Below are 12,407 nucleotides of genomic sequence, written 5' to 3'. Positions count from 1 at the left end.
CAAATGAGAACCCTGCTAAATGCAACAAACTGTAACAGTGGATTCTGTTGCATTGTGCAGTGAACCTGGCACCAAGCAGTTACCCTGCTAAATGCAACAATATCCAACTCAACTCAATGAGAACCCTGCTAAATGCAACCACCTGCAACAGTGGATTCTGTTGCATTGTGCAGTGAACCTGGCACCAAGCAGTTACCCTGCTAAATGCAACAATATCCAACTCAACTCAAATGAGAACCCTGCTAAATTCAACAACCTGCAACAGTGGATTCTGTTGCATTGTGCAGTGAACCTGGCACCAAGCAGTTACCCTGCTAAATGCAACAATATCCAACGCAACTCAAATGAGAACCCTGCTAAATGCAACCACCTGCAACAGTGGATTCTGTTGCATTGTGCAGTGAACCTGGCACCAAGCAGTTACCCTGCTAAATGCAACAATATCTAACTCAACCCGAATGAGAACCCTGCTAAATGCAACCACCTGCAACAGTGGATTCTGTTGCATTGTGCAGTGAACCTGGCACCAAGCAGTTACCCTGCTAAATGCAACAATATCTAACTCAACCCGAATGAGAACCCTGCTAAATGCAACAAACTGCAACAGTGGATTCTGTTGCATTGTGCAGTGAACCTGGCACCAAGCAGTTACCCTGCTAAATGCAACAATATCTAACTCAACCCGAATGAGAACCCTGCTAAATGCAACAAACTGCAACAGTGGATTCTGTTGCATTGTGCAGTGAACCTGGCACCAAGCAGTTACCCTGCTAAATGCAACAATATCTAACTCAACCCGAATGAGAACCCTGCTAAATGCAACAAACTGCAACAGTGGATTCTGTTGCATTGTGCAGTGAACCTGGCACCAAGCAGTTACCCTGCTAAATGCAACAATATCCAACTCAACTCAATGAGAACCCTGCTAAATGCAACCACCTGCAACAGTGGATTCTGTTGCATTGTGCAGTGAACCTGGCACCAAGCAGTTACCCTGCTAAATGCAACAATATCCAACTCAACTCAAATGAGAAGCATGCTAAATGCAACAAACTGCAACAGTGGATTCTGTTGCATTGTGCAGTGAACCTGGCACCAAGAAGTTACCCTGCTAAATGCAACAATATCTAACTCAACTCGAATGAGAACCCTGCTAAATGCAACAAACTGCAACAGTGGATTCTGTTGCATTGTGCAGTGAACCTGGCACCAAGCATTTACCCTGCTAAATGCAACAATATCCAACTCAACTCAAATGAGAAGCCTGCTAAATGCAACCACCTGCAACAGTGGATTCTGTTGCATTGTGCAGTGAACCTGGCACCAAGCAGTTACCCTGCTAAATGCAACAATATCCAACTCAACTCAAATGAGAACCCTGCTAAATGCAACCACCTGCAACAGTGGATTCTGTTGCATTATGCAGTGAACCTGGCACCAAGCAGTTACCCAGCTAAATGCAACAATATCTAACTCAACTCAAATGAGAACCCTGCTAAATGCAACAAACTGCAACAGTGGATTCTTGGTTCTTGGTTTGTTCATCTCCTAAATACTCCATGTGGGAGTTTAAATAGGAGGCCAGAAACACCGGGGCAAACCCCTTCTAAGTGTCACTGGGTTCTTTTACGTGCATTGGATTACACAACACACGGGACCTACGGCTTTACGGCCCATCCGAAGGACGAAGCAGTAATGGTCAAGTGCCTTGCTCAAGGGCACAAGTGTCCACCGACAGGCTCGAACCCTCTGTTGCATTGTGCAGTGAACCTTTCTTTTAGTACAAGAATCATTCAAATCACTCCTGTACTTTTCAAGTTACTTTTCAAAAAAGGTGTGCGTTCTTTCAGCAAAATGAAAACAATTCACATACCCCCTATTTGAATTCTTTTCGTTTAACTGCAAGAACACTTTTTTTTTTACTCACCCTGTATTGTGATCTAATGTTTGCACAACCTCTTTGCAGAGTACATCAACGTCATCATGGGCATGGAAGAATCGGTTCAACACGCGGTCATGAACGCGATCCAAGAGCTCATGTCCAAGGAGATGCCTAGCAACGAGCCACCGCCGGAGGCGTACGCGGAGATTGAGCGACAGCTCAAGAGGACAATGGAGGACCTGCAGCACTCCCTAATGGACAAAGAAGAAGTCATGCAACGCTGCCATGAGCTAGACATCCAGGTATGGGATTCGCTCTCTCGCCTGATGTCCGGGCTCAATGTCATGGTTCTTCTGACCATTAACCCTAACCCGCTAGGCCCTCTGGCTAGGATGCAACCTCAATCCTGCAAAATCCTCCAGTTGCCACCAAGAAAAAATTTGGATTCAGCCTCAATCATCCAAAATCATCCGTTTTTTTCTTGAATTTAGTCTGTGGAGGGTGACCACTGCGTCAATCCTCCAAAATCCTCTGCCAATTACTGCTACGGTTTGAGACAGTGTGAATGGCATTTAAAAAGGAAAAAATGCTCACTTTCAGAATATCGATACAGCGATGGAGACGGTGGTGGAAGGCGTGTCCTGTGCCCGAAAGCTTCTGAAGGATGCAGGATCACCCCTGATGTCATTGCACACCTCCTTGATCGTGTGTTGCGCCAAACGATGGAGGTGTGCAATAACATCAGGAGTGATCCTGCATTTCCACAAAAGCTTTCTGCTGCAGCACGCACAGTTGAAATACCAAACTGGCTTACTGAGATTGATAACCAGTTAGCTGAGCTTTAGATAGCACTGAAATATTTGAATCCCACCAAAAAAAGAAAAGCCACCTTATATTTGAACCAATATATGAACCATGTAGCTCTGTTAAATTGGTTAACAGGTTGCAACTTTAACCGAAGAACGAAACACGCTGCACGCAGAGAATGAGCAGTTACATGAGAGACTGGATCTAGGAGACAGCGTCGACGACCCAAGGTATGTACACTCACCAAAATGGGATTTTTATGGAGTTGGGGTGGTTAGAGTTAAAACCCCCCCAAAAAGTCTCCGGTTTCTGGTATGCGTGCGTCGCCGTAGCCATGCGCGTCGGCAAAATTTAAAAGTTTTTTTTTCAATGTAAGGTGATGTCTCAAAACCGACAAACTCACTGGTTTGATTGGAATCCTGCTGCTGCACAATTTTAATGTGTTTTTAGATGGGGTTACGATCAAGTATAAGCTTTATGTGGCCTCTCTGGGCTCCCATATATTTTGCACTAAATTTAGTTGGGCACCATTTGCGGAGGGTGTTGTAATTTTGTAATTCTGTGATGGTCGTATATCTGGAACCTGTAAACGCTTTTTAATTAGCTCAATATACTTCTCAAGCCTTATGGCCTTGCTGAGGTCACCTTAAGCTGCACTCTGAAGGATATTTTGAGAGTTTTAAGGGGATCGAAGCCTCATCTGCAGCATCAGCTGACATTTGAAGAGAAAAAAAAGTTGGGTGAAAAAAAAAAAAAAACGCGTCGCCGCACCACTTTTGGGGCAAGCTCCATACCAGAAACTGGAGACTTTTTTTTTTTTGGCCTAAGGCAGATTTGGTTTGTTTTACCCATTTCTTTCTGGTTTAAACATGTTTGAACTGTAAGCATTATCTATCAAACAGTTTTTCTATCTTTCAAATCTGGTTTTCTTGAACCTAACTTCATTAAAAAATGCAGAAAAATTAACATGCTATTTATTCCATGATCTCTCAAGCAAAAAGGTTAACAAGCCAACAGAACGAAAAAGGTACCTGTCATGAGCCAATCAGAGGCATTCTCTTAATATGCATTATGCATGACATGAATTATTCATGAAGGAACTTGTGCATGCTCAGTGCACGTTTTGACTGGCTAGCCAATGACAAAGATTTTATATTTGAATCTTGGTGACAGGGACTTTTAGTGTAGTCTTGGTCTCTATGGGCTCCTTGCGGGAACAAGAGAGGGCGCTTTCAAGAGCTCCGTGTGCGTACTGGTTTTGCGCGCATGTAGCGCGAAGTACGCACGACTCATTTTGTTCGGCATGTGCACAAAGCCATAACATCTCTGCGCGAGTGTCGGGCGTCGCGCCATTAGCAATGCGTTTTAATATCTCGCCCAGTGGTCTCCCCCGACTCTCCCTTTTCTACCGTTGAGGGGGTACTGCTACCGTTGAGGGGTACTTGTTTTGGTAGATTTTGAAAACGTCCCAGCAAAAAATACTGGTTGCTAATATTGGGTTAAATTTAATATTGAGTTTTGCCCTTCACTAGCAAAAAAAAAAAAATCGGGTTACATTTAACCAGTTCGCGCTGGAGGCCGTGTATACACGCAAAAGTTTTGCGGTATTCAGAACGGACGACAGCTAAACACGCAAGGAGCAAGGCCAGAAATATCTGTCAGCGACCCGCTCGCGGCGGGCGAGGCCGGAAATATGAGTGTGCTGCCCGAGGGTGATGGCTTCAACCCGCCTGGCTTGAGGTCGAGTGAAAAGTAGTCCCGCGCCTCGTTCCGTTCTTGTCAATTTAATCCCGGCGTAACCTGATTAAATTGGTCAAACTACATCTGATATTCATAAACTGTTGCATTTTCGGGGTAGATTTCAAAAAGGGTAATAAATATTGGCCTTTTCTTTTCATTTTTTCAACTTGATATAAAGTGAGAAGAACACAAGGTAAAATTGAACGGTGCATGTTCTCTTGCAGATGTTGCTTCGCCCTGTCTTATTCCTATGGTTGACAATTTTTTTTTTTTTTGCATTTTCCCAGTCTTGTCAATGCTTAGTTTTTATTCTAATCTACGTAAACTGCATGGTGATTATTAACCATAGAACACACACTGTGGCAATATCAGCATCACAGACATTACATCAGAACTGAAGGTTTTAATATTTTCAACTGGTTAACCCTCCTGCTATTTGAACGGTTACAGGCAGCCAAAAACCAATCCAGTTCCCCTGCCATGCTTTTTACACAGGCTAGTCACCAACAGGTAGATCATATTTCTTGTAGGCATTGTGACAGTCAAATTCCATCAACAGACAAAAGCAGGTGACTGGTAGGCACAGCTGGCTTACCAATCTCCTACAGTCAAAACATATCAGGTTTCATAACAATCACAGCCAGTCAATCCTGCTTTATGAAGGCAGGGAGCACTCAACAGTTATAGGGACACTGCGTCCTGGAACAGCCCAAATGGGCTACAAAACGCGCTTGAATGAAATAATGTTAATCGGAAAGAACATTTAAAAGTAGGATATAAACATCCACACAACTATCCTTTAAAAACTGGGCGTTTTTGTGTTATTCCTGTATTATGCGTGCGAGAACAAATTTCCGGGTCCACTTTTGCGACCCCATAAAGTCGAGCTGTTTGGATGCTAGTTGTGATTTCATCCGTAAAGTGTTTGCCGTTTGCGGACGTTGAAGAAAATTTATTTTGTGCATTGGTGATTGGTCACCACTGTTCCCGAAAAACACAACATGTATATCGTACACTGAGAACGACAGGAAAAACGTATTCGTACTCCGTCGTGTCCGATGTTAACAACCGGGTTTTTTTTGCTTTTCTCGGGAACGGTAAGACATTAGGTTGGTTTCCTTTTAACCAGATGGTTGAAATAGGATAAGTAAACAATCCAAAACATGAAATTTTCATTGAATTTCAGGACCTAGTGCCCCTTTAACTTCAAGAGCAAAAAAGTTGAAATTCCATCCAAATTTTTAATTTTCTGATACTCGGTGTCATTTATGGACATTTCAGTTTGTCTCTACTCTATTTTTCAAATCATAAAAACATGAGCCCTAGGTGAGTGTCAGTGATGCTGATATTGCCTTGATCTTGAGTATCCCAATTATTTCAGTAGCCCTTTTATTTATTGCCAGTTAGTTTAAATAGATTTTGTATCTGATACACCTGTTAAGTATACTTCCAAATTTTTGCTGTAAATGCCCTCTCCACTTATTTCTGCATCGTGGAAACTCCCTCACTTGCCTCAAAGTATTTTGGTTCGTCCCTCTCTTTTCATTCAGTAGTTTCTGCATTTAGGAATGTAATTTATTGTATGTTTAATTTTGTTGGTGTTTTTCGACGTGCTACCTACTACCTGTACAAATTGGCATCAGAAGTGAACAATTGTAAAATGTGTTTGCCTAGGCACAAGTCATAACTGCATTGCACTTCTTAAACAAGCTTAGCTGGAAATTTGTACATGTACATGTGCGTACCTGAACACTGCGACGAATGTAGAGGGGGAATTTACGGTCAGTCAGCAGACAGTTTCTCTGCTGTTTGCCATTCTGTCATCTGTCACCATGAAATGAGCGTAAAAAGCTTTCAACATATTGGGGTACTGAGTTCTGTATAAGTTGTAAAGCTAATTTTTGTAGGAAAAAAAAACACCGCCATTTTTAAATTCCAGCTGTTGTATAACAGTGAAAGAACATTCAACTAATAAAATGGGCTGAAATAGGTTTGAAAGATGCTTGATAGAAAAAAAAAAAAAAGAAGGCCGGTCATACTCGATGTGAAAGTGAATTTGTGACGAGTCTGCAAATTCGCAAAAGTTGAACACATTTCCACACCGGCTAATTTTGCAGCAAATGCTTTGTGACGTCAAATTCGCATTCGCATTAACATTCACATAAAGTGTAAACCGGCCTTAATTATAACTAGAAAGAACTAAAAACAAATGGTTTGTATTTAGCTTGTAGTTTTTTTGGTTTTTTTTAGTTTTACCTTTGCTAAAGATGTAAACTTAAAATAAAGGCACACTCAGCTCGGAACTTTTCTTGGAATTTGCAGAAACACACTGACCTTTCTTCTTCTTTTTAATCCGTGGTTTTAAATCACAGTACTCCAGCAGGAAGGAGGCACCAGCACCTGCAGCAAACGGTGGAAGAGTACCAGGAGGAGAACTTCCGTCTGGAAAACATCCGAGACGATTTGCAAATCAGAATCGACATGCTGGAGAGGGAAGTCCTCGAAATATCACAAAAAGTATGACATCTCCGCTTCCTCGCTGTCCATTTCATAGACCAGGGGCCGATATCAAGAAAGTTGTCTTATCTTACGACTCATATTATGACTTAAAGACGAGTCCCCACTCTAACAACGATCCTAGAGAAGACGCGTCCTAAGACTGATTTCACTAAATGCATCTTAGCAAGGTGCATCAAAACTACCAATTTGATGGCTGTTCCTTGTTTGTGTTTACCGCTTGACGAATCAGTCTTTGAAAAAATACACACAAAACCAACTTCCCGCGCACGTGCATAGAACACGAACTTTCGTATGAAAACTTCTCTTCTCTACCCTTATGACTAAACGTCTTGCTCCCTAGTTCATTACTCTACTTCGAGAACCCAAACTATTTCATTTTCAAAAGATGACCAGATGTCGGCTTATAATTGAATTTTTCCCATGTGTCAGAGATCTTTTCAAATCTGTTTCTACAGTGGTTTGCTTCCTCTTAAACTATGGCTCTAGGCCGACACTCGTCTTAAACAAGTAGAAATTGCAATGATGCCCATAGACGATACACAAATTAACACACTATTCATGGGATAAGACGACCCTCAGACCGTTAGGTTAAGATGAGTTCAGCGGCGTTGCTAAATAAGTTAGAACATGTCTTAAGTTTGGTGAAATCGATCCTAGGACGAGTCGCGAGATGAGACGAGTTACCCTTCCTAAGACACGTCTTAACATTTTCGTGAAATGGGCCCATGGGCCCATGGGCCCATTGTCATTGAACTGATTTAGAAGCAGAAGATAAATGCTTAGCAGATTCATGTGCTGAGCAGAAATCAGCTGGATGCCAGTCAAATGCAGTATATATTTTGTATGGCATTTTCGCTGGTTACCAATTTTTGCCTTGTAAATAAAACATGTGGAAATTTAAATAAAAGTCTTGGTGCTATTCCACAAAATCTGACAGTTGATGCAAAATGTCACATACAAAATGTCACGTACAAAATGGCCCATAGAAAATGGCACCCAATGTTTACAAACGAAAGAATGGGTTTAAAAGTTTCTCTCTTTTAATTTTTTTTTTTTCCAGAATGAAAAACTCACGAGTCTCGCTGAAGAGGCCAGGGCTCTCAAGGACGAAATGGACGTCCTGCGACACACGTCAGACAAAGTGTCCAAATACGAATCCACCATCGAGACGTATAAGAAGAAACTAGAAGATCTGAGTGACCTGAAGAGACAGGTCAAGCTCCTGGAGGACAAGAATACAATGTATATGCAGAATTCCATGGAACTGGAGGAGGTAGGGAACCAGACCTTGATCATGTGACAGTGGGAGCCATCTTGTTTTTTTACCTTTCCTTTCGATGTGATGGATGAGTCCATGAGCCTTTCACATGTATAGAAGCCCATTAACCCTCCTAGTGTTTTAAACGGTCACAGACAGTCAAAAATTCAATCCACTTTCCCTGCCATGCCGTTTACACAGGCCAGTCACAAACAGTCGGATCATATTTCAAGCGAGCACTCTGACTAGTCACTTCAGTCAACAGATAAAAAGCAGGAAACTGTTGGCACAGCTGTCTTATCAGTCACCTACAGTCAAAGCATTGCTGTATCAAGTTAAACAGTCACACAGCCAGTCAGTAGCCTGGGAGCTCTTAAACTGTTGAAAACAGTCACTTAATTGATTTTGCCTGAAGGGACAACTTGATACAGAATGTATGTTTGCGTAGGAGAGTTAAAGCCAATAATAATTTACCAAATGTGGAGTTAAGGTCAGTGGTGGGAGAAATCAGGATAATCGAAATCAAGTAATCGTAAAACAAATTTTCAAATTGAATAACAGTTATTTGATTTTTCTAGAAGCTCCCATTCAGCTCACAGTTATGCCAACAAAAAGTGATGAGTGAGATGCTGCATTGGGTATAGTTTGTAGCATTCAATGACCACTGGGCCTTTACAAAAAAAAACACTCCAGAGCTGTAATGTTGAAGGAAAAAATGCATGGGAACTCTCTGATCATTCGAAGGGGCAGGCTATTCGCGGACCAAGAAGACTACTGTTGAGTGAATCTGATGACGTACTCAACAGCCAGAGACCACAGAGCAAATTGGGGGATGTTCCAGTTGTTTTCTTTAGCTTGGTGTCACAAAAAACTTCACTTCTTTGTTGTCTAATATCCAGTTTCTGAAATTGAAACTTAAAAGTCCAATTCAAACCAATTTTATTTTAGAAATCTAGGTTCGAATCCCACCACAAGTTAAAATAAATACTGAGAAAATTACAGGATTGAGAAGGGTTAGGGTTAAGTTGTGCAGCAAGTTAACGCACATTTCACTCAAGTAAAACATTGCTGTTGTCCGTGACTTCGCCATGAATAATGGTGTGAAATAAAGACGCATTTTTTAATTCGGCAAAGCCGTGAATGGGTGCGCTCACAGGCTTTGACGTGATGCACACGCCTGCGCGGTTGCTATAATTCGTTGGTTCGGTGCATGACATCGCGTAGCTGCAATCGGCTGAATGAGAACGTGTCCCGGATGCTAATTTCGGGTGCAAATTGAAACATGACTCGGCAACTTTTCAATTGAAATCAATATCCTAGAAAATTGTTTTTCAGAATATACAGCATTCACTGAGCTAAAACTTCATCAGGTTAGTTGTTCAGTACCCTTCTTTAGATTTTGAGCACTCTTGTTGCTTCAAACGAAAAAAATAATGCACAAACGACAAATGATCCACTCTACCTTTAATGCATCATAGTCTAAAACTTACTGTCATTCACATTTCTTGTTCAATCAATAAATTTTACTGGTATTTTCTTCTGATATTAGGAACTAAAGAAAGCCAGCGCGCTGAAGTCACAGCTTGAGAATTACAAGCGCCAAGTCCACGAGCTGCACGCGAAGGTCTCCGAAGAAACGAGACGGGCGGACAAGGCTGAGTTCGAGGGAAAACGCCATCTTGAAAGAGTGACGCAGTTCCAGACCGAAGTTGACGTACGTCTTAAATAACATCTCAGAAGCACACCTGAAGTCAAGGGCATTGGATCATTACCCCCCCCCCCCCCCACGGATTGTTGTTGTGAAAAACCAAAAACACCAATTTTGAGTTTTCTTCCGTTTCTCCAACAGTCCACAGACAGTGAAATCTCGATAATTCAAAACCTGTTCACTCAGTAAAAACATATATCCTTCAATTGTTGTTGAATAGAAAATCCTTGGGATAACTCAAAACTCTGCTGAACCCAAAATTTGAGCCAATTCTTCTGAGGTTTGACTTATCGAGATTCCACTGTATATTAAATAGTTCTGAAAAATGGAGAAACCATTGCACTGTAGTGATGTAAAGTTACGGGTCGTAAGCGCACTAGTGTGCGTAAGATTTGTAGTTGTATCATGAACAGCACCCTCTAGTGTCATGTGGTGTCCACCCCCCCCCCCTCCCTGCCTTTGGGATTTCCACGGCTGTGCAGCTAAGGATTTTGGATCATCCCTCCCCCATCCCCCTACTCACCAACACAGATTTAAGCCCCTGTTAACATTACTTTTACAGCGATTACGGACCGAGCGTGATTCCCTCAAGGAAACTAACGAAGAGCTAACGTGTAACCAGCTGGCTGGCAACATCAGCATGGGCATGTCCCCAGCGGGGAGTCCGCTATCAGCTGGCTTTGCAGACATGATGCCCTCAGAAATCAGGTCAGTGGGGTTCAGAAAGAGGCAGAGTTGCGTGACTTGTGACTCGTGACTCGGACTCGGACTGGAGTCCGACTCGAGTTCCATTGTCTGTGATTCAGACTCGAGTCACGATCATGATAGACTCGGACTCGAGAAGTCTGTTATCAGCCGGCTTCGCAGACATGATGCTCTCCGAAATCAGGTCAATCGGGTACAGAAAGAAGCAGAGTTGCGTGACTTGTGACTCAAACTCGGACTCGAGTTCCATTTTCTGTGACTCAGATTCGAGTCAAGATCACGAATGACTGGGACTCGGGCCTGCGAACTCCGACTTGGACTCAGACTCTACCTGCATGACTCGGGACTCGACCAAAATTACCAAAAATCACTTATTTTTTTCAACAATATAATCAGAAACTATTTTTGAGGAAGATCCTTTCCTGAGCAAGGGATACAGTCTGTGCGGTGCAGAAATGCATCTAAATACTTAACATATGTGCGGCTCAAAATTTATTTCTGAACTGTATTTAGTACTAAAAGTGACTCATGACTCGGACTCGGCTTTTGTGACTCGGTCTCGACTTTTGTGACTCGAGACTCGGACTTGGACTCGACCTGCATGACTCAGGACTTGGACTGGGATTGAGACTCGGGAGAGGTGACTCAGACTCGGACTCAATGTTTGTTGACTCAAATACAAGTCTGGACAGACGCACCAAAGTCGACAAATTTTGCATTGATGTTCAGTATAGATATCTCTCAAATGATGTCACGCCTACAGATTGTATTAAATGTGCATCGGCACTTTGTGAGTCAAATTTTCGCGGCACGCATCGGCTGTGCCGTATTTCGAAGAAATTTCGAGCAACATGCGCGCGTGTTCAGATTATTTTGCACACTGCGCACACACGATGACGTGTAATACGCAGTTGTAATTTGCCTACGGAGATGGCTGTCTACGAGAGGGGTCTATTGTCTATTGAGACACATGTAAACTCCAACCCTCACAGGTACTTGTGACCTGCCATTACATTTAAGAATTGAGATATTTATATAAAACTGGATTTTGCAGAGCCAGAGCTTTCCAATGGTATACAACATTAACCCTAACTCCCTAGGCCTTTTTGATGGGATGTAGCCTCAATCCTGCAAAATCCTCCCATTGGCCTCATGGAAAAGTAGCATATAGCCTCAAACCTGCAAATTCCTCCATTATTTCTTGAATATGGTCTGTGGAGGGGTGACCACTACCTGAATCCTGCAAAATCCTGCGGCAGTGACTGTCAATATGTTGAGGCTTGGCCAGTGACATCCTTGAGCAGTACGGATGATTTCAAGCATAATCCAGGCCTATATTTATGCATGGCTGAGCAATAACAACACAAGGTCCGGCCCAAGACCTTGACAAAGTGCATCCTACGAAATCAGTAACGCACTTTTGCCATGTAACCTCAATCCTCCAAATTTCTCCACCTTGGCAAAAGGGATTTTGAAGGATTCAGGGTGGTTAGGGTTAAGACGCTCTGAGTTCAGTAACGGGAGTAATGCCCCTTTAAATATACTTCCCTCTGCTCTCTTCGCATCCAATCCGCCAGTGTGCATCTTGTAACCATTGCGCACTGGTTGCATAATGATGCGTACAGTCAAACCCCTAGGCTGATTTTATGCACTTCCATGTCTTGTTTCGTCTAGACATGGATGATCCAAAATTAGCCACATTTAAGGTTGATTTCACGGCCCAAAAGTAAAAAGAAACCATTAAAGGTAGAGTAGATCATTTGCAGCTATCCAAAAAGTACCTGATC

At 42.5% G+C, this 12,407-nt stretch overlaps 1 protein-coding gene across 3 annotated transcripts in view; it reads left to right on the top strand.

The window, feature by feature from the left end:
* LOC119743039 (protein Hook homolog 3-like) overlaps positions 1-12,407 on the top strand; it is a 35,550-nt gene that overhangs the window by 8,683 nt on the left and 14,460 nt on the right. For all 3 annotated transcript variants that reach the window (XM_038219363.1, XM_038219362.1, XM_038219361.1), the window contains exons 5-10: positions 1,967-2,184; positions 2,825-2,919; positions 6,802-6,946; positions 8,010-8,222; positions 9,757-9,921; positions 10,478-10,623. In XM_038219363.1, coding sequence (XP_038075291.1) covers positions 1,967-2,184; positions 2,825-2,919; positions 6,802-6,946; positions 8,010-8,222; positions 9,757-9,921; positions 10,478-10,623 — 982 coding nt within the window. The remainder of the gene's footprint in view (positions 1-1,966; positions 2,185-2,824; positions 2,920-6,801; positions 6,947-8,009; positions 8,223-9,756; positions 9,922-10,477; positions 10,624-12,407) is intronic.

This window comes from Patiria miniata, unplaced genomic scaffold (assembly GCF_015706575.1).
Source record: "Patiria miniata isolate m_02_andy unplaced genomic scaffold, ASM1570657v1 HiC_scaffold_6, whole genome shotgun sequence".
Classification (NCBI taxonomy): domain Eukaryota; kingdom Metazoa; phylum Echinodermata; class Asteroidea; order Valvatida; family Asterinidae; genus Patiria; species Patiria miniata.
Note: the sequence above shows the minus strand (reverse complement) of the source record. Positions and strands in the feature narration are given on the sequence as shown.